The sequence below is a fragment of the Plecotus auritus genome (assembly GCF_963455305.1).
Source record: "Plecotus auritus genome assembly, chromosome: 9".
In the NCBI taxonomy this organism is placed as follows: Eukaryota; Metazoa; Chordata; class Mammalia; order Chiroptera; family Vespertilionidae; genus Plecotus; species Plecotus auritus.
In genome coordinates this window covers 25,613,966-25,637,404 of record NC_137783.1, presented here as the reverse complement: position 1 = coordinate 25,637,404, position 23,439 = coordinate 25,613,966, and the positions used below count along the sequence as shown (strand labels likewise).

The following is a 23,439-nucleotide window of genomic DNA, read 5'->3' as shown; positions in this document are numbered from 1 at the left end:
ACAACCTCTCAATCTTCTAGAGGCTCCTTGTAATGCCCGTGGACGCGTCCCCCGACATCACCCTGGGAATGTGTAGACACGTTATCGTGGTGATGTAGGGAGACACGCCCCTGGAGAACACAGTATCAGAGCATTAGCTAAAAAGGAGACCAACAACACTGTTCCCACTGAAGTTGATGTTTTAAAGACCAAAAACCTTTCAACCCAGTCTACATTGCCATCTACATCTACGTCCCGGGCATAATTTAGAAGTTGCACTAAAGAAAATGTTTAATTTACTGTTTACACATTTTGTTCTTTTCTATTTGTTTTAGTTTTAAATTATTTTATTATATTTAAGTTTAATTTGAAAGGCTTTTGTACCTTTCCTTTGTTAGGCAATTTTATTTTGCCTTTGCCATCTTCAATATAAGGTATGTTATTGTGCTATGATTCCTCCATTTTTTGAAGTTTCAAATTATAGTAATTAGTGTTCACATTCTTCTTGTTAAAATGTTTGAAATGAATAAAACTATTGAAATAAAAAAAAAAAAAGACCGCACCCTTTTATGTAATGATGTTTACTTTGAATTTATATTAGTTCACACAAACACTCCATCCATGCTTTTGTTCCGGCCCTCCGGTCCAGTTTAAGAACCCATTGTGGCCCTCGAGTCAAAAAGTTTGCCCACCCCTGACCTAGAGTCTAGTCATTTTAAGCCAAGTGCTATAAAATTTGTTTATTGATTTCTAGTTTCTCTTTTCTTCTATAACCTCTTTTACTTACTGCAATACTGTATATTACTTTTAGTTAGAGATTAATTTTAGAGATTAATTTTAGTTCTTTGTTTACTATGAGTTATAGTTATGGGTCTGATACACTACAGATTTGTCAACTGTTTACAGAATACTGTAGAACAAATATAATTTATATTTAAAATGTTTCCTTGCTTATGTAGTGAGACAATTATGTTAAGCTTATTTGTTATGACAAATTTCCACAACAGAGATATAATTTTGCCAATCTCTTCAGGGTGGTTCAAACTGTATTTAAATATGTTAATGCTAAAGTCCACATCTTTTTTTTTTTTGGTTACAGGTAACCTGTTGTCTTCCAGTGTTTTTGCATTAGACACCATTACTACAACAGCACTTGGATCTCTCTCATCTGTTCCAGAAAATGTGTCTAAACATGTTTCTCAGATTTCTAATATGATATTAGAAGAACAGTCATTAGCAGAAGAAAGTAAAACTGTACTTCAGACATTGCTTGTTAGTAAATATTATAAAGTATTTTTGAAGGATTATGTTTGCTAAGTCCTCTAAAAACTATGTTAACTATTCTTTCATCTTAGCTTTACTTGACACAGTGATAAACATATCACTTTAAGAGAATAGGTTTATATTTTAAAGACAGATCTCTCCACTGTTTTTCTTTCCCAGAAAGAATACTTTCCAAATGCATGTAATTACCTTTGAGACTTTTTTCACTTATATCTTGCAACATTACCCCTTCTAATAACTCAAAAGGGTAGGTTTAGCTACAGATGAATTCAAGGGACCCATAACCTGCCACCTGGCTCAGAAATAGTAAATTATTTTTCTGCTGGGTCCTGGAATCATCCTGCTGATATTACATGGACTCAATCAGAAGGAGATATTATGTGGTTAATTTTAAAACTACATTAATATAGAAATATGTGCAAGAAAAATAACTTAGAAGATAGAATTCTAGAGACACATAAAATAATTTGTGAGGTCAGATTAGTATGATCAAGCCCTCCTAGGCTATAATTGTAAGGTTGTTTTTCATAGTTCTATAGAAGTCATTCATCTAACTATACTTAACTAGAGGCCCAATGCACGAAGATTCATTCAAGAATGGGCCTCCCTTCCCCTGGCTGCCGGCACCGCCTTCGCTCAGGCTGGATCCGCCTTTCTGCCTTTGCTCTGGCCCGGAGCCGCCTTTCTGCCTGCCCAGAGGCCCGGAGTGGCTGGGGCAGTGCAGAATGCCTGCATTGTCGCCATGGCAACGATGCAAGCATCCCGCCCCTGGCCACTCAGCGTATGCAAATTAACCTGTCACCTTTGTTGGATTAATCTGCATACTCACTCCTGATTGGTTGGTGGGCATCATGAAGGCATGGTCAATTTGCATCTTTCTCTTTTATTAGTGTAGATGACTCCTCCATACCTGATTTGTATTATACGCTTTTATTTTGTAGTTGTATGATTTATTTAGGAAGTTCTTGGCCATATCACTTACTTTGTTTTCTTTGTGTAGGCTCTCTGCCTCTCTTTTTGAGTTAAATAATATTTGTTGAACATGATCCAAGTAGATGCTACAAATGTTAGTTGACACTACCTAGATTCAGTTCTTGTATGACATTTTTTAAAAAATATATTTTATTGATATTTTACAGAGAGGAAGGAAGAGGGATAGAGAGCTAGAAACATCGATGAGAGAGAAACATTGATCAGCTGCCTCCTGCACACCTCCCACTGGGGATGTGCCCGCAACCAAGGTATATGCCCTTGACCGGAATCAAACCCGGGACCCTTCAGTCCGCAGGCCGACGCTCAATCCACTGAGCCAAACCAGTTTCGGCAGAAATATCGATAAGCTGCCTCTTGCACACCCCCTACTGGGGATGTGCCCTTATATGGCATTTTTGATAGATTTCTTTAATCACCAAAGCTTGACAAAGTTAAAAGATACTGTTAATACTTAGTTACTTTTAAATATATATATATATATATATATATATATATATATATATATACACACTAAGTGGCCAGATTATTATGATCTCTGAATGCATAATAACCTGGCCACTCAGTGTGTGTGTGTGTGTGTGTGTGTGTGTGTGTGTATTAGAGGCCCAGTGCATGAATTCGTGCATGGGTGGGTTCCGGCCAGCCTGGCCAAAGGGAGGGGACATGAGCGGTTGGCCGGCCGGCCTTCCTGCTGGTTAAACTCCTGGTCGAGGGGACAATTTGCATATTAGCCTTTTATTATATAGGATCTACACTGAGTGGCCAGATTATTATGCGTTCAGAGATCATAATAATCTGGCCACTCAGTGTATATATTCTTTTATTGATTTCAGAGAGGAAGGGAGAGGGAGATAGAAACATCAGTGATGAGAGAGAATCATTGATCAGCTGCCTCCTGCACGCCCCCTACTGGGGATTGATCCCGGAACCCAGGCATGTGCCCTGACTGGGAATCAAACTGTGACGTCCTGGTTCATAGGCCAAAGCTCAACCACCGAGCCACACTGGCTGGGCAATATTTAATTTTTAGAAATTGATTCATTTACGAAGCGATCATCTGTATTTATAATTCTTCTACCATGTTATAAAACAAGTCATAAGCATTGCTTGAGTCAGAGATGACTGCTGCTCGCACAGAATAAGTTGAAATTAGAATGATAGTTCTTTCCCAAGGAATACCAGTAGCTTTTTAAGTATCTATATAATAAAGGCCTAAGCAACCGTTAATGGCGGAATGACCAGAACGACCCATCGCTATGATGCGCACTGACCACCAGGGGGCAGACGCTGAATGCAGGAGCTGCCCCCTGGTAGTCAGTACACTCCCACGGGGGGGGGGGGGGGGGGGGGGGCGTTCAGCCAGAAGCCGGGCTCATGGCTGGTGAGCACAGAGGTGGTGGTGGGAGCCTCTCCCGCCTCCATGGCAGTGCTAAGGAGCAGCGAGCCAAGCAGTAAGGAGCAGCAAGCAGGTGGGTGGTAAGAAGCGAGGGGTCCCGGACTGTGAGAGGGATGTCCAACTGCCAGCTTAGGCCCACTCCCCACAGGTGGACATCCCCTGAGGGGTCCTGGACTGTGAGAGGGCGCAGGCCGTGCTGAGGGAACGCGCCCCCCTGCCCCAGGGCATGAATTTCATGCACAGGGCCTCTAGTTTATTAATAATTTATTTTATTTTTTTTATTGATTTCAGAGAGGAAGGAAGAGTGAAGGAGAGATAGAAATATCAATGAGAGAGAATCATTGATCGGCTGCCTCCTACATACTCCCCACTGGGGATCGAGCCCATAACCTGGGTATATGCTCTGATGGAATTGAACTGTGAACTCCTGGTTCATAGGTTGATGCTCAATCACTGAGCCATGCTGGCTGGGCCTAATAATTTCTGTTACAATTTCTCACCCATGTCCTAGTGAAAGGAGCTTAGGTCAGAATATTTTTTTCCTTTTTATAAAACTCTCAATGTACACTACATTTTCAACTTCCCAAATGCCTTGACAAGAACAAGAATCTGACAAGTTCTTCTGATATAGTGGGATATAAATCACGAGGTCTTCAAAGTTAAATACCTCCAGCCCAAAGCCTACTTTTTTTTTTTTTTTTGCCCTTTTAGTTCTTAATTTTTTTTCTTTATTGATTTGAAAGCTATTTGATTTCAGGCTTCATGACTAAGAACCTAAATTACTTTAAATTTATTTTGTTAAACTGTACTTGTAATACTGAAATTTTATCAAATGACTATCATTTCTCCCTCTTCTGAATTCTTCTGAGTTTTGTTGCATAGACTGTTAGGAATCTGTTGTATGGTAAGTTGTCATTTTCTTAATTACTATAGGCAGGATTAAGTGACTTATGCAGAATATAAGCTCTGGGAACAAATAGGCTCTAAAGAATAGAAAATGGACACTTGTGATTTTAATATGTGTGTGTTTAGTTAACAAAGTATTTAAGACATTTAACCAGATTTATGGAAGTGAAAATATTTTTCTTTTTAAGACTTGTTTGTTTTTATTTTTAAAACCAGAATGTACTTAAGACTGACCTTCTAAGTTCACTGGAAACAATTTTATCCCCCACTGTGTTGGCTGTACTGAAAATCAATAGTCAACTAAAGCATATTTTCAAAACTTCACTGACAGTGGCTAATAAGGTAATAAATGTTATCTCCGAATCAAATTGTTGTTTAAAAGAAAAAAAAACTATCTGAAACCACATCTGGAGATTTACATGTAAAATCCCATGGGTTCTGAGAAGGAATCTAGAGGAGGGAGGAGTTAAGATACTCTCTGCCATTGATATAGTCAGCAGAATGATGGCTAAGAAAAATTAGAGGGAATGATAAAGATAAATGTTTAAGTTGGCAAAGTAACATATAGCATGCTATCATATGGTGGGTGAGGAAGATAATGCATCTACACATGTATGCATATATTCTTAGTTATACATAAAATGTCTGGATGTATTTAAAGATGGTAGCAATCATCTCAGGTGGGAATGGAACTGGGGTTCTAGAAGCTGGAGAGAAAAAGGGACTTTCCTTACTGTTTTCTACCTTTTCTATTTTGTATGTATTTAAAAAATAACTTTTTTTAATTTAAGAAAGTAATTAATTATCTTTCTTCAAAGATAGAAGATCAGAAAAAGGAAATGGATGGCTTTCTCAGTACACTGTGTGACAATCTACATGAATTACAAGAAAATACAATTTCTTCCTTGGCTGAATCACAGAAGCTATGTGAAAATTTAACGGAAGAACTAAAGACAATAAAGAAAACCCATTCACAGGTATTTTATTTAGGTGATGTGGGGAGTGTAAAAAAAAATTTTATGATCTTTAACTTGATAATCCCTGTTACACAATCTGAATGCTTTATAACTATTTTAGAAACCTGAAAATACCAAAGCCACTATTGCTTATAACGGTAATTAATATAAAATAATTGAGAATACTTTTATTGATCAGTTAATATTTGAGAGTTTGCTACATGTAAGCATTTTGAATGAGCCTGCATGTCTACATTATAACGTGATAAATTATTTTTTTGTGTGGTAACATGTATAGTTACTTTCATAAACTATGCCCTGCTTTCCTCTTACAATTTCTGTCCCTTCGATGTCAGACATTTAAATTGTAATAAATTAATACAGTTCTTAATTTTTATTAATTGATTATAAATGTAATTCATGATTTATCTTCCTCCATGTAAACTATTCCTCAGTGTAATGAATATCTAAACTTTTATTAAGTGAAGTTATTACTACATGACAGAACTCTTTGGTCAGCCGAAACCGGTTTGGCTCAGTGGATAGAGCGTCGGCCTGCGGACTGAAGGGTCCCGGGTTCGATTCCGGTCGGGGGCATGTACCTTGGTTGCGGGCACATCCCCAGTGGGAGTGTGCAGGAGGCAGCTGATCGATGTTTCTCTCTCATCGATGTTTCTAGCTCTCTATCCCTCTCCCTTCCTCTCTGTAAAATATCAATAAAATATATTTAAAAAAAAAAAAGAACTCTTTGGTCAGTAAAACTGTTGACATAATGTAGTGGGTAGTGAAGGATTCCTTTTAAAGGGGAAAGTGAGGGAGAGGGAATTCATATCCATATCACCAAAAATGAGAAGAATAACATATCCAAGATTTTTAGGTAAGAAATAAAGTAACTTTAAAATGAAACTTACCAGAGAAAGGATTACTATCAGAAATTAGTAAAAATAATAGTTAACATTTATTGAGCAACTTATGTGTTTAATTTCTCCCACCAATATAAATACAGGATTTATTACTAGTCCAGTTTTCTTTTTCTTTTTTTTTTTTTTTTTAATATATTTTATTGATATTTTACAGAGAGGAAGGGAGAGGGACAGAGAGTTAGAAACATCGATGAGAGAGAAACATCGATCAGCTGCCTCCTGCACAACCCCCACTGGGGATTTGCCTGCAACCCAGGTACATGCCCTTGACCGGAATCGAACCTGGGACCTTCCAGTCCGCAGGCCAACGCTCTATCCACTGAGTCAAACCGGTTTCGGCAAGTCCAGTTTTCTAATAAGGAAACAAAGAGCCCTCACAAGCATGAAGCAGTATTTTTTTATATATATATATTTTTATTGATTTCAGAGAGGAAGAGAGAGATAGAAACATCCATGATGAGAGAGAATCATGGATCGGCTGCCTCCTGCAAGTCCCTCACTGGGGATGGAGCCAACAACCCAGGCATGTGCCCTTGACCAGAACTGAACCTGGGATCTTTCAGTTCACAGGCCGATGCTCTATCCATTGAGCCAAACCGGCAAGGGCAGTGGTCGGCAAACTGAGGCTCGCGAGCCTCATGCGGCTCTTTGGCCCCTTGACTGTGGCTCTTCCACAAAATACCATGGCCTGGGCAAGTCTATTTTGAAGAAGTGGCGTTAGAAGAAGTTTAAGTTTAAAAAATTTGGCTCTCAAAAGAAATGTCAATCGTTGTACTGCTGATATTTGGCTCTGTTGACTAATGAGTTTGCCGACCACTGGGCTAGGGCATGAAGCAGTATTTAGATCATCCTACAGTGGTGCTGGTGGTGATTATATTGCCTGAAAGGCATTTATTTTTTAGGGGATCTTCTATATATTTCTTGAATATATTCCTGCAATTTGAAATTGCAGCAATTTCTTATACCCTCTGCATAGGGAATTTATCTTAAACTTGCCTAGAATTTTTTAGGTATATATTCTAAGGTAGATCAACTCTTTATAAATTAACTGTTTTGAAATGTTTAAAATTAGTAATCAAATGTTTAAAAACAAACCAAATACCTATGATCTGAAAAGTATTTTAGCATGGATGGTTTGATTTCCCTGTTTAAGGAAGCAAGTTTACTAAGTGAGCACTAACAAAACAATTATGTAAAATTCTGAACACCTATTTACATATAGGTAAATCTGATAGTATCTGCATTTCCCTCTACTCTGAGACTAGTAAAAATACTGAAAGTCTTTATTCATAATCATAGTGTTAGATATGTTTTATCAGCTGATGTCTTATTCAAAGATGGACTGAACAGTGAATAAGGCTGGGTGCCTTTTCAACTCTTCCTTGGTTTTTACTACAAGTCATTAGCATATTGTAAGCCTATAAGAGCTTGTTTTGAAAGATGCCAAGTATGAGCAAAGGTAATACCCTATATTGACATTTTATTAATGTCATCTGCAAAATGTTTCTGTAATGATTCTGTAAAATGTTTCAGCTATAGTAATTGATAACAAAATCTAATAATTTTGGACTGCTTGACTGATGAGATTATCATCATTACTTTTTCCTTCCAGTATTGTCATCAATTAAGAAGCAACTGTATGTATCTGTCAAAGTGTTCTAAAAACATAATGTATTTGGTTGTTAAGAGGTATATAGTTGCTAATTTTTTTTAATCCCTATGAAATCCTTTTAATATCAACCTCCACTGCTTCCCTCTGTGGGAAAGAGGTAAAGATCTCTTCTAAGAAATTTATATAAATCTCATCTATGAAAAAATACTTCATGTCAGGGTAGAAAAGTTCAAGTGTCATAATTTCAATCTTTACCCCTCCCCACACCTTTCTTACAGGAACTTTGCCAGTTAATCAATCTTTGGGGAGAGAGATTCTGTGCTTTGGAGGAAAAGTGTGAAAACATCCAGAAACCACTTCATAATGTCCAAAAAAATACAGAGCAGTAAGTTGTTTTAAAAAGCTATTTAACTTTTCTCTGCTTGAAATTATTTTCAGAATAAAAAGCTTTAAATAGTACAAAAACCACCAACCCAGTTTCTCATTTAACATTTTATTATGTTTGCTTTATCATTCTCATTCCTCTCATTATTTCCCCCCTCTAAAATATATGTATCTCTCTCTCTCTCTCTACATATATATATATATATATATATCTTTTCTGAACTAGCTGAGAATGTATTATAGATGTAATTGCACACTTTCCAATACTTCAATGTGTATTTCCTAAAAACAAGGATACTCTCTTATATAATCATAGTGTAATTATTTTAAATCAGAAAATTAATATTGATAACTGCTATTACCTAATATGCACACCTAATTCAAATTTTGTCAATTGTCTCACTAATGTTCTTTATAGGAAAAGGAAAAAATTTTCCCCCTGGTCCAGGGTTTAATCCAGGATCATGCATTGCATTTGTCATGTCTCGAGTGTCCTTTAATCTGGAGCAGTTTAGTTTTTGTCTTTCATGACCTTCCTTTATTCAGGACTAGAATATTTATGTCCCTCAGTTGGGGGACCCCTTTACTCTCTTTAACCTCTCCCTCCTACCCCTCCTCCTTTCTGTTAACCACCATACTGTTGCCTGTGTCTGTGAGGTTGTTTGTTTGTTTTCCTTTGTTGCTTTCTACAAGTTTTTAAATTGTGTATGTGACTCAACGTTATATTTCTATTGAACAGAGCTGCTGTAGAATTCTGGCTAGCACCTATCTTACTACCGAACGCCTATCATCTGTTTTTCAGTCCTGTTGTTGGTACATGTTCCATTCTGAACTCTTCTTTCTTGAATCTGAATCTAGAAAGTGTTTCCCAACTTTGTTTTCCTAGTGTCTAGACTTAGGATTTCTGGCTTATTCCATAGCTTTGAAGGAAATACTAGGAGTAGGATTGAAATAGGAAGGGAAGGGAACCATGGTATACTTTCTTAAAGGCCTAAGCAAGTCATTTTTCCTATCTTCCTGGCATTGTGTGCATGTAAAAGAATTAATCAGGCATAGGGCCCAGGAATCTAGGTGAGATTTATGTATACTGAAGTTTGAGACCTCCTGCTTTCGGCATTTACTGTCATGGTATGCAATCACTTCTGAATAAGTTTCATCTTCCTACTAGTTTGTGATTCCTTGAGGGGATAGATTTGTGTTGACAGTCTCCAAGTTTACCACTTAAACACTTTTTTTTCGATCAATTCCACTTAATCTGTGGTTGAACTTTGGTTTTTAACACACATGCTTACTCACTTGGTTTACTCACATGGTGTACCATCTAGTGGTAATAGACAGTAACTTTCATTCTTCAGTTTAATTCTGTGGTGCTATAGCCACGGGTGGGGAACATCTAACCCAAGGGCCATATTAGGCCCTCAAAATCATTTGGTCTGGCCCTGCCAAGGCATTAGGGGTGAGTTAATTAAACATTTGATCAAATATAGCAGGCTAATTTTTAAGGTGATAATTTTGTATGGCTTTCGAATTATGTTATAAATACCCAAATGGCCCTTGGCAGAAAAAAGATTCCCCACCCCTGTGCTATACGGTGACTTTGAAGGCTATTAAAGGGAACCTGACTTAGAGGAGGAAGCCACATGAATTTTAAATGTATGTTTTAACTGACGTTAGTTTTATGTCAGGGTTATGTTTGTGCTATGTGTATAGTTTATCACACACCAATATTATTTTTTAACTTAAAAAAGCAATTTTCATTGATTTGAGAGAGGAAGGGAGAGGGAGAGAGAGATAGAAACATCAATGATAAGAGAGAATCATTGACCAGCTGCCTCTTGCACACCCCCAACTGGGGATTGAGCCAGAAACTCGGGCATGTGCCCTGACCAGGAATCGAACCATGACCTCCTGGTTCATAGGTCGACGCTCAACCATGTAGCCACATTGGATGGGCTTAAATTTTTTTATTCTTTATTTTTTAATATTTATTAATTAAATTGACATTGGTCAACATTGAACATATAGGTTTTAGGTGTGGTTTTCTAAGATTTGTATATTGCACCGTGTTCCCACCACCTCAAATCAAATCTTTTCTTGTCACCTTGTATTAGTACCCCCTTTCTATCATTTCTTTTAATTATTGGAAAGCTTTATAGTTAACTTTTATTTTATAAATTTTATAATTTTTATGATTTATGTCATAAGGCAAAATTGTAAAAGAATACAATGACTGAACCATTTAGGGATTAGACTAGAGGCTGTAGATGCCCTCAAATAACATAATCCAGTAGGAGAAATAAAACATGTGGACAGATTTCATTTTGATAATTATATAGTTAGTACTCTAAGAGGTAGAAGTAAAGCATCATATCTGGAGGAGAGCCGAGAAAGGCCTTATGAGAAAAGATATTTTCAAAGGTCATCTAATGGCAGATGTGATATCAGTCTGCTGTGAAAAGACACTGGCCAAAGCATTCCTTCTCCCCGTGTGGAAGACTAGTAGGAACAAGGGCTCTGGAGCCAGACTGCTGGGTTTAAATATGCCGTTTGTGAGCTGTGTGATCTTGGGCAAGTTGTGTATCCTTTGAGTCTAAGTTTTCCATTTTAACAATGTTGGTCTCTTTTCCTATAGGAAATCTAAGGATATAATCAGCAAAACGTCTTCTCACAGTACAAAGTTTTGTGCTGATTTTGATGGCTTATCACAGGAACTCAGACATTTTAACCAAGAAGGTACACAATTGGTTGAAGAGTGTGCAAAACACTGTGATAAACTCAATAGCAACCTTGAAATAACATCTCAAGACATTGAACAGAGATGTAAGGCTCTGAACACAAGCGCACTTTGTTTTTCTGAACAGTGGCTATCTGGTTTAAATAAAAGGGAAGAGGAAATTCAGAACTTATTGGAGGTAATAACTTTGTAACTGGAACCTACTTTGGGGAAAATAGTGATAAATTAAATATTCTTGGCTACAGATTGGTTTAAAAACAAAAGACATTTAAAAATATAATAGATGACAACATTTTAAAGTATATTATAGTTGGTATAACTTACACAGGGTCTTGTTTCATGTTTTTGTCTCCTAGATCTCCAAATTATTTAATGTTTGTCTGATCTGTATCCTTGTTTTTTGACTTGTTAGTTCCTTCAGATAAGGGCATTCTGTCTTTTGATGTATAATACCTTCCACTTTTATATGCCTTTTACTTTTCTTCAGTACATTCAAATCTGTTACTGCTTAAAGTATTTAGGATGTTGTTCTGGTTGCCCAGAGGATACTGGACAAGATTTGTAGGTTTGTTTGAACTTAACACTTGCATGAACCCTTTGTTGGCTTGGTTTTTCATTCTGTGCAATAACAGGATTTCACTAATAATCTTAGGAATTAGTAAAAGAATTTAAGTATTTTCAGCTACATAAGTTATTTTCACTAAAAGGAACCAGGGCCGTGGGAATGCAGACTGGTGCAGCCACTGTGGAGAACAGTATGGAGTTTCCTCAAAAAACTGAAAATGGAACTCCCATTTGACACAGTAATCCCACTCCTAGGAATATATCCTAAGAAACTAGAAACACCAATCAGAAAGGATATATGCACCCCTATGTTCATAGCAGCACAATTTACAATAGCTAAGATCTGGAAACAGCCTAGGTGCCCGTCAGCAGATGACTGGATCAGAAAACTATGGTACATCTACACAATGGAATACTATGCTGCCATAAAAAAGAAGGAATTATTACCATTTGTAGGCACCTGGATGAAATTAGAGAACATTATGCTAAGTGAAATAAGCCAGTCAATGAAAGAAAATACCACATGATCTCACTCATTTGTGGATAATAAAAAACATTATAAACTGATGAACAAAAAGATAGATACAGAGGCAGTAAAGCATCAAACAGACTGTCAAATTACAGCGGGAAGATTAGGGAGAGGTGGGGGAAATAAGAGATCAACTGAAAGACTTATATGCATGCATATAAGAGTAACCAACTGATGCAAAACATTGGGGGGTGAGGGCATGTATGGGAGTGGGGTGGGGGGGCAATGGAAAGATATGTACACATATAATACCTTAATAAAAATATATATAAAAGGAAAATAAAAAAAAGGAACCAGGGCTAATGAAGAAATAGCTGTTTTTAGGTTTGAAGCAGGAAATGAATCAGATGAGCCTAGAGATCTTGTCATACCACAACAATAAGGAAGCTGTTAAAGACTAGTGGGGTTATGTCAAAAAGACTTAGGAGCTACCTAATGAAACTCCTCTGTTTAAAGATGGTGTAATTTGAGCATAAAAAGAGTTTGCTACAATATATTAAAATATATCAAATACATTAAAACTTATGAATTCATAGGTCTTTGGAGCATGCTAAGGAAGCAATGCATTATTCTGAAAACTGGTTATAAAGGGAAACAATTGAGTATCCATCTGTCTCTCTCGAAAGAATTCTGTCTTGGTTTAGCAGGGTAATGGATGAAGAAAATGTTTTGGTGACTACACCCAAACCCACTGATTAATCATAACATAAGAAATACAACCAGGTATTATGTGCTTTCAGTACTACCTATGAAATATTCTTGCTAAAAAATTAAACCTAATTTAGATCAAGCCTTTGGATCTAACTAGTTTGTAGAAAATACAGAGGACAGACAAACATGAAAATATTGCATAGAGATGCAATTGACCAAATCCAGAATTTGAGGTATTCAATAGAGCAAAGACCTGGTTTCTTCAACAACAAAAGTTATTTTACAAGGAGAAAAGTATGAGGAAGGATAAACCTGTATCAAAAGATTATGAAGACTAGAGGGCTTAAGTCCTAGTTTGTCTGGGTTGGTCCTCTTTTATACATCTTTTGTACTACAGAAATTATCAAGAATGGCCCTTTCATTCTGCAAAATATTTCTGTTTGGATGATAAATTATATAGGACCTACTTAAGACATATTAACCAATTCTAATGATAAATTCTGATTCAAATAAACAAGTTGTGAAAAATACTTGAGACAACTGGTTAATTTGAACAGTGATTAGACATTTGATGTAAAGAAATCAGTGTTAAATTTTTTGATGTGAGAATGGCCTTGAAAAGCTCTTCACTTTACAGATATATGCTGAAGTAAATGGATGAAATGATACAGGATCTGCTTCAAAAATAATCCTGAGGGGAAAAGGAGTAAATGGTCAATCTTGTTTGATTAAAACCCCATTTGTTGATCAATGTTGAGGTTGGGTAGTGAATACAGAGGTGTTAATTCTCTATTTTTGCATGTGTTTCTAAAAATTTTTATAGAAAATTTCAAGGTAAGGGGGAAAGATGTATTGAATAAAACACTGACACCTTTTATTTTAATAATAAAAGCTCATTTGCATTATTTACAGGTTGTAAACCAAAGTTGTGAGGTTTCAAGTTCAGAGATTACTGAAAAATTAAGTGGACATAAAGAAGTTAATGAGAACCACCGTAACAGTTTTCTTGGTCAGATAAATATTGATGAAGAAAAATTAATGGCACAAAGCCTAGAACTTAATGAAACCATAAAAATTGGTTTGACTAAGCTCAATTGCTTTCTGCAACAGGATCTGAAGCTGGATATCCCAACAGGTATTTTAAGAGGGAAATAGAATTGGTAAAATTTTTGAAATTGAATTCAACCTTATACAGTGCCAGATGTTCAGGAAAACTAGATCCTGCCACAGCCTGATAGGAATTTACCATCACATGTAATCAACTCAAATATGGAAATATTAGAACCCTAAAATAGCTTTAAGCATTAGATATAATGATATAGGTAAAATACTCCTAAAAATTTGGGCATCATAATTCAGCAAAATTTTACTAAAATTTGGGGAACTGGCTTTGTCTTAAGAGAGAACATTTTAAAAATAAACAAAATGTTGGCTCAGTGGATAGAGCGTCGCCTGCGGACGGAAGGGTCCCGGGTTCAATTCCAGTCAAGGGCATATATCCTGGTTGCGGGCACATCCCCAGTAGGGGGTGTGCAGGAGGCAGCTGGTCGATGTTTCTTTCTCATCGATGTTTCTGGCTCTCTATCCCTCTCCCTTCCTTTCTGTAAAAAATCAATAAAATATATTTAAAAAAATAAAAATAAACAAAATGAACCATTTATCTAGAACTGTAATTTATTGAATTACATTCCTCTATTTTTTTGTTCATATGAAAATTAGAGCCTGGCCGGTGTTGCTCAGTGGTTTGAGTGTTGACCCATGCACCAAGAGGGCACCAGTTCACTTCCCAGTCAGGGCGCATGCCTGGGTCTCCGGTGAGAGGGGTGCAGGAGGCAGCTGATCAATGTTGATGTTTCTCATTGATGTTTCTGTCTCTCTCCTTGTTCCGTCCTCTCTCTCTAAAAGTCAATAAAAGCTTTTTTTTTTTTAAAGAGGAATGTAATTAAGTCTATTTTAATGCAAAGCTTACCACATTGTGCATTTCCTTTTTCTTTTCTCTTTATATTTCATTATTTTTTAAAATTTATTTTAGAGAATGAGAGAGGAAGAGAGCGAGAAACATTTATTAGTTGTTCCACTTATTTATGCATTCATTGGTGGAATCTTGTATGTGCCCAGACCAAGGATTGAACCTGCAACCTTGGCATACCGAGATGATGCTCTAACCACCTGACCTATTGGGCCAAGGCTGCATTTGTTATATGTACCTCTCAGTTTGTCATGGACTGTTAGATTGGCATTTATGGATCACCATTTTGGGAGGTCAGAGGTTGCAAATGTCAGTGTAAGCTATACTGATTCAGGGAAGCCAGTATGGAAGAAAGTTTAACAAGCTATTTAGCACAGGATGAGTAATTGAGTTATTCATTGGATTGTGGTAATGGTTGCCCACCCTGGAAATTTACTAAAAATTCAGTAAATTTTATGTTAAATAAATCATACTTAAAAGATTTTTTATAGCAGTTATAACAGGATTTGATGCTTAAGTATTTATTCTCCAAGAGTCCTATAATATTTTTTCAATAAAATTAGGAATATAAATGTTAAGCAAACAAAGTAAATGCTCATGTAAATTGTGAAAGTATGAGTTCATTATAAAGAAATTTAACTGGTTAATATTTAGCTCCCACCAAATTTACAGTGAAATGATTATCCCTATCAAAGTGATCATGTTGGGAAAACTACTCTTATTCCAAAAAATGCTGCCATTTCTCAGAACATTCTGACTACTTTATTTATTTATTTAAATATATTTTATTGATTTTTTACAGAGAGGAAGGGAGAGGGATAGAGTTAGAAACATCGATGAGAGAGAAACATTGATCAGCTGCCTCCTGCACACCTCCCACTGGAGATGTTCCCGCAACCAAGGTACATGCCCTTGACCGAAATCAAACCTGGTACCCTTCAGTCCGCAGGCCAACGCTTTATCCACTGAGCCAAACCGTTTAGGGCCTGACTCCTTTTAATTCCTATAACACATCTTTTGTATAGCCTCAGAGATGTAAAAACTTTATGTTTTGGGGTAGGTTGAATCTTGAAAACAAATTGTGTCTATTTAAGATCAGTTGTCAAGTTAGGAAATATTATTAGTTGTAAGCAATATATGCCTAACAGGTGACAAGACTAGTATAATTTCTAATTTAAAAAAATCTTATTTATATCCCACACTTCAATTTTTCCCACTTAAATGTTGTCTACTAAAGGTACAACACCACAGAGGAAAAATTATTTATATCCATCAACACTGGTGAGAGCTGAACCACGTGAACTGCTTCTTGATCAGTTGGAAAGGAAACAGCCTGAGCTGTTAATGATGCTAAGCTGTTCAGAAAACAATCCAGAAGACACCAGTCAGGTAAAATTTAAAGAATCATAATTTTAGAACTCCTATAGACTCTTGATGTCATTGATTTCACGTGAAGAATTTTATTCTTTTCCTTTCAATCCTACCTTATATCTCATTCATAATAGTTGTCTGACCATTAAACATGTTTCTTTTAATCTGGACTTTTTTTATAATTAGACGAACGGGTAATAATATCTACTTTTAAAAAAATATATATATATATATATATATTTTATTGAGTTTTTACAGAGAGGAAGGGAGAGGGATAGAGAGTTAGAAACATCAATGAGAGAGAAACATTGATCAGCTGCCTCCTGTGAACCTCCTTCTGGGGATGTGCCCACAACCAAGGTACATGCCCTTGACCAGAATCGAACCTGGGACCTTTCAGTCCACAGGCCGATGCTCTATCCACTGAGCCAAACCGGTTAGGGCAATAATATCTACTTTTTATGTTGTGCTTATGTGCCAGATATGGTTCTAAGCACTGTACAAATATATTTACTGAGTTAATGATTCTCTCAATAACCCTGAGGGGTGGGTGCTAGTATGGTTCCCATTTTGTAGGCGAGGAAACTAAGAATTATATAGTCCCAAGTCACAAGGATGGAGTTGCAGTTAGAACCTAGACAAGCTCCACAATCTGTGCTCTGAAATATACTAATTATAGGATACTTGGGAAATCAAAAAGGGACAAAGAAGAAAATAAAAAAGAAACTATAATCCCATTATTCTGAGAATACCACTTTTAACGTTTTCTTTAGGTACTTCTCTATATGAAAGCATTAGGGATTATTTTCATTATTTTGTGGACTTTCTACTAATTTTGTTGAGGGTTAACTTATACAATGGATAGTGTGTTGTTTTGTTTGTTTTTTAATCCTTGCCCAAAGAGTGAGGATATTTTTTCCATTGATTTTTTTTTAAGAGTGGAAGTGAAGCGGGGGGCGGGGCACAGGGGGTAGGGAGGAAACATTGATTGGTTGCCTCCCTCTAGAGCCTCAACTGGGACCGGGAATTGAACTTGCAACCAAGGTATGTGCCCTTGACAGGAAATCGAATCTGTGACCTTTCAGTCTGTGGGCCGACGCTCTAACCACTGAGAGCAAGCTAGAGCTATTGTGTTATTTTCAAAGAAGAAAACTGCCTTGACTTTTCGGAAGATTTTTAAGCCCTTGGACTTAATCACCTACCCAGCTTCTTATTTTAGGACTCAGATGAAGAAAAGGCAGTTCTGGAGCACACTATTGAAGAACCTGTAAATCAAGAGCCATCTGTAGATGCTAGTGTGGATTGTTCCTCAAGTACTGGGGTTCCGTTTTTCCAGGTACCTGATTATATCCTATCAGATAACCCTTCCACATCTGGTATAAGTCAGTCATTTGCTATTCAACATAAAGGCATTACTCTTGGTAGGTCGAACAGCAATATATTTTCAGCCATTTGAAATGGCTTGTTAATTTCTCTGATTTAAATTATTTACACAAATTAGATCATTATACCAGGGGTTTTCTGTAGGATAAATAAAGGCTAAATTTGACTTACTCTCCATCTTCAGTTGGTAATCTTCAACTGTCCCTTTCTGCTTCTTACATACTCAGAATGGATACTGAGAGCGGTCGTTTCCCTTCCCTCCACCTTTGACCTGGAAGTCTTAGAGCCTTTCTCTGCCCATAATCAGGCTTTGAGAGCTATGAGGTTTAACAGACTGAGAGACAAAAGGCCTCTCGAGTTACATTAGTGACTTCTTCTGCTGAGGCTTTGGCCATGTTAACAATTCCCCCATGTTTCCTGAGCTCCTTGTGGGCCTTGACCTTGTGCAGTTAAATCCTGTAATGTCTCTTATCCCCTTTTTATTTATTTTTATTATTTTTAATCCTCACCTGAGGATATTTTCCCATTGATTTTTAGAGAAAGTGGAAGAGAGTGGGAAAGACAAAGAGAAATATTGATGTGAGAGAAATACTTTGATTGGTTGCCTCTTGCACATGCCCTGACCAGGGCTGGGCCAGGGAGGAACCTATAAGCTAACCGAGGTATGTGCCCTTGACCGGAATCGAACCCTGCAGAACCCTGGTCTGCAGGCCGACGCTCTATCCACTGAGCCAAACCGGCTAGGTCTTTTACCCCCTTTAAGCCCTTTTGGGAATATGGCACTATAAACTGCCTAGCACCTTTCACCTGTTTTGAAGACATGAGCCTAGACAGTCTGTGAAGTAAGGACTCCCTTACATAGGACATGCATGGCTCCGTTTTACAGTTGAAGTGCTGCTTCTGACATTGTATATACTTATACCTGTTTCTGACAGACTTGCAGGTCTTTCCACCAATGTCTGAAGATTCCATCCCTAATTTAAAAAAAATATATATATATATTTATTGATTTCAGAGAGGAAAGGAGAGGAAGAGAGAGATAGAAACATAAATGATAAGAGAGAATCATTGATTGGCTGCCTTCTGCATGCCCCCCACAGGGGATCGAGCCCACAACCTGGCATGTGCCCTGACTAGGAATCAAATCCTGACCTCCTGGTTCATGGGTCGACGCTCAACCACTGATCTATGCCAGCCGGGCTCCATCCCTAAGTTAAGCTGTTAAAACTTCTAGCTCAGATTCTATTAAATTCCTCTCTGTCAGCCTTAAGGCAATTTCATTCCCAAATTCTTTCTTTTGCTTTATTCTTTACTATATTTCTTTCCATTTTTCAACCCTCTCTTCTATCTTACAAAGTTAAGAAAAGGGGGAGAGTTAAAAGAAGTTAATTACTGTTTGGAAATCCATTCATTATTACTGTTTAACCAGGCTTAGTGGTTCAGCTATGGCAAGGAAGTCCCTACAGTACTGGGAAAATTTGGAATTGGATTTTAGACCTTTAGCTGAAGGCCGGAAATTATTTTCCCCGATAGCATTCTTTTGGGGTGGAGGTGAGTTTTCTGGGTTTAAAACTCTAAAATAGTTTACGATTTGTCTCAGCATTGATAACTAGATCTACAATGATTATCAGCCATCTCTTAAAGCAAGTATGAAGATTTCAATGAAATACACATTTCCAAATGAAATAAGTTTAAATAAAAGATAAAATAAAGTTTAAAAAAAACTCTTAAGGTAGCCCATATATCAGATTCTCTGCTAAAAGTAGTATTGCCTCTTTTTGCATGATAGCAAATCTTTGTTCCCCAGGATTTCTTCACAGCAGCACTATTGACATTTTGAGCTGGATAGTCCTTTGTTGTGGTGGCTGGTCCTCTGTGCTGTGTATTTTATAATGTTTAGCAGTATTTCTGGCTTCTACCCATTAGGAGCCAGTAGCGTTCCCTAGTTTAACAACCAAAAATGCCTTCAGGCATTATGAACTGTCTCCTAGGGTCGGGGAGAAGGAGCAAAATTGCTCCCTCTTGAGAATCACTATTCTATAGTAAAATCTGATTATGCTTTGGAATATCATATGGAAAATTAATATTTCTTTCTACTCCTTCCATTGGTGGTAAAATGAAGCAGGCATTCATTTCTACTTGCCAGACTGATTGATTGTTAGTTCAAATTTGTGCTGAGTCTATTTGGAAGTTCTCTCCATACTTAATTTCTTTGCTATAACCCATAGAACTTTGAAAATAAGAGTATAGCTAATAGGTATCAAATGTTACTTTATATTGACTTAATTTATCCCCTTAAATCTACAGCATAAAAAATCATATGGAAAAGACAAAGAAAACAGAGGCATTAATCCAGTGGAGAGGTCTAAAGTAGAAGAAACTACTGAACAGTCTGTTACAAAAAGCAGATTACCTCTACGAGCCCAGATAAATCTTTAGTTAACTCGAGGGTTTTAAATTTTATTTTTAATAAAAATGAAAAATAAAACCCGTAACTCCAGAACCTTGAGCCTTGTGTATAGATTAAAAACAAATAGAAAATATCAAGGCAATATTGTAAATTTAGTTGAATTTAATATGTGTTCCCATTTTTTCTGTCATTCCTCTGTAGTTCACTGTGTATTAAGTTGGGTTTCATTTGGGATTTGCATTGAGTAAACATGTATTTCTAGCTTTGAATATAAAATTGTCCTTTTATAACAAATGAAAAATATTTTTGTCTATTACTAAATAGCAAATATATAGGAGCTGCACTATTCTTCTAGGCTTGAATGGTAACATCACCAGTGCTTGGTCTTGGGAAGGACCATCTCCTTTCTTTTATTTTACTTTATTTTTTACTTTGATTGAATTATGTCTATATTTGCTTGCCTCCTTCCTTAGACTTTGCCACTCTGCCTTCTTAAGTTCACTTTCTCCCATTTTATTTGTCAATAAACCATTTGTAGAGCTCCAGATTGGTATCCATTTATTATGAGATAGCCAGAATTTTACCTTGCTATCTTTAATACTTTTTTATGGTTATCTCTGAAATCACTGTCAACAATAAACATAACTGAAGAAGGTCCTTTCAATATTTTTAATTTGTTCCCCCCTAGACATGCAAGCATTTAATTCCTTTATGAGGCCTAACACATGAGCCTCCAGAGAGTTCATAAAAATCCAGCTTCTTTAGAATATAGATTGCTGTTATGGGAGAACTACCTAAATCTCTGATTAATGGCTGAGTTACCCCATTTTAATGCCTGTGTCTTACACAGAAAGTCACAGTGGTTTAAGGGCTTTTTGAAGCTATTAATTATGACTATAATTTGTATTCTTTTGTTTACCTGATAAAACTGTTGTTCTTTGTATATAATAAAATATGCATATGTGTATTTTTTTCTATTGAAATCTTAATCTTTAGAAGAGCTTTGATAATTTTGATCTGGCAACCAAATTTCTGGAAGTTGAGATATTTCAACATGAAGAACCAGAACACTTAGAAGGAATTAATTAGTCCTTCCTTATCCACAGTTTTGCTTCTGTGGTTTCATTCAGTTACCCACGGTCTGAAAATATTAAATGGAAAATTTAAGAAATAAACAATTCATAACTTTTTAAATTGCGCACCTTTCTGAGTAGCATGGTGAAATCTTGCGCCGCCCTATTCCATCCCACTTGGGGTGTAAACCGTCTTTGTCCAGCATATCCAGTAGTGTCCACGATCAGATTGCTGCCATGTAGCAGTGCTTGTTTTCAAGTAACCCTTATTTTACTTAATGTCCTCAAGGTGTAAGAGTACTGATGTTGGCAATTTGCATATGCTAAAGAGAAGCTGTAAAGTGCATCCTTCAAATGAAAAGTTGAAAGTTCTCAACATAATAAATATATTCTGAGGTTGCTAAGATCTATGGTTACAAATTTTCTATCTATGAAATTGTAAAGAAGGAAAGAGAAATTTGTGCTAGTTTTGCTGTACCTCCAAAACTGCAAAAGTTATGGCCACAGACAGTGCTTGATAACAGCTTAGTTAAGATGGAGAAGGCATTAAATTTGTGGATGGAAGACATGAACAGCAAATGTGTCAGAAAACATTGAGCCTGTATGAACTCTTTAAGAGATCTTCTGAAATGAATAACACCAAGCTATTTACTGCAAACCAGGGATGGTTACATATTTAGGAATAGGTTTTGGACTGAAAGATGAAAAAATGACTCGAGAGGCTGTGTCTGCTGATGAAGCTGCTACCGAATTTTTGGCATAGTTGAAGTTGATTAGATTCTGTTTCAGGGCATCACTTCGTGGGGAGGGGGTGGAATGTTTCCCCTGCAGGTAAGGGGGGACTACTTTATGCACAATGAATTTTGTGCCCAGGTTAAGTATAAATTTAGAGAGGTTTGACTTTGATAGCTAAATAAAACCAAATCCTATAGGAAAATTAGAAAATGGGCTATTTCGAGGAATAAATTTATCTTGCAGAGGTGTTATCTTTATAAAAATGATATTTCGCTACAAAAGCGGATGTCAGCATAAGCTTTGGATAATATCTAGTAAAATAAATTGCTCTCAGTAAATCCACGATTAATAAATTTGGTTTTCTCCATTAACTTGCTTGCCCCGTTATTTCTTATTTGGCAATGGGTATATTTTCAGAGTTATGCAAATTGTATTAAAAATTCTAAGATAAACTTCTGTACAGAAACTACAAAGGAAGAAGGGCCTTGGTAAAACCCCATGCTTTAGTTCCTTCCACCCCCAAGGGCTACCCCGTGGTGTAAGAGTAATGAGAAATAGATTGGTTCTCACAGGGCCTGAAGTCCAGCTAAGTCTTCTCATTCCCTGACTATTTTAAAGTTATCTAGGAATGCTGATGCAACTAGTTTAATTACCTGACAGAAACAAAAATAAATATCTGGAGAATTTAAACATTCAGAGCCTTAAATTAGCTCTACAAAGTTACATGTGCCATGTCAAAAATGACCACTGGCAAAAATAGAGTAGATAGCTTCAAGGACCCCTTCCACCTTAGAGGTAAAAAAAAAACATTCAGAAACAACTTTGTCAGAATTCTGGGAACATTTACGGCAACCAAAAAATGCTGAGTCAAGAAAAAGGCAAGCTTTTTAGTGCTTTACATGCCCTTGTTCCATCCCTTCCCCGTCTGTGGACTGAAGGGTCCTGGGTTCGATTCTGGTCAAGGGCACGTGCCAGGGGGGTCTTGAAGATAAGACAGCAGCCCATGTTTTCGGAGTGAAACCTTGGTTCCTGGTTTCAAGCAAGCAGATATGATCATCTAAAATAATTGTTCTAACCCAGTGGTCGGCAAACTCATTAGTCAACAGAGCCAAATATCAACAGTACAACGATTGAAATTTCTTTTGAGAGCCAAATTTTTTAAACTTAAACTTCTTCTAATGCCACTTCTTCAAAACAGACTCGCCCAGGCCGTGGTATTTTGTGGAAGAGTCACACTCAAGGGGCCAAAAGCCGCATGTGGCTTGCGAGCCGCAGTTTCCCGACCACGGTTCTAACCTATCTGCCGCCTCCTGTAGGAGTGAAGCAAGGCACTTTCCTTTGTTTCATCTAACTCAGAACTTTGGGGAGGAAGTGGCAGGCATTTCTTTAAAACATTGTAAGGCAGCCAAAACCGGTTTGGCTCAGTGGATAGAGCGTCGGCCTGCGGACTCAAGGGTCCCAGGTTCGATTCCGGTCAAGGGCATGTACCTTGGTTGCGGGCACATCCCCAGTAGGGGGCGTGCAAGAGGCAGCTGATCGATGTTTCTCTCTCATTGATGTTTCTAACTCTCTATCCCTCCTCTCCCT

General features: G+C 37.0%; 1 protein-coding gene across 1 annotated transcript in view; it reads left to right on the top strand.

Moving 5' to 3' along the window:
* KIF11 (kinesin family member 11) overlaps window positions 1-21,243 on the top strand; it is a 45,792-nt gene extending 24,549 nt beyond the window's left edge. The window contains exons 14-22 of the mRNA XM_080640814.1: window positions 1,079-1,251; window positions 4,775-4,900; window positions 5,377-5,535; window positions 8,328-8,434; window positions 11,066-11,345; window positions 13,824-14,046; window positions 16,118-16,269; window positions 17,471-17,587; window positions 19,942-21,243. Of these exons, the coding sequence (XP_080496940.1) occupies window positions 1,079-1,251; window positions 4,775-4,900; window positions 5,377-5,535; window positions 8,328-8,434; window positions 11,066-11,345; window positions 13,824-14,046; window positions 16,118-16,269; window positions 17,471-17,587; window positions 19,942-20,073 (1,469 nt within the window). The 3' untranslated portion in view covers window positions 20,074-21,243. The remainder of the gene's footprint in view (window positions 1-1,078; window positions 1,252-4,774; window positions 4,901-5,376; window positions 5,536-8,327; window positions 8,435-11,065; window positions 11,346-13,823; window positions 14,047-16,117; window positions 16,270-17,470; window positions 17,588-19,941) is intronic.
* Window positions 21,244-23,439: the final 2,196 nt, after the last annotated feature.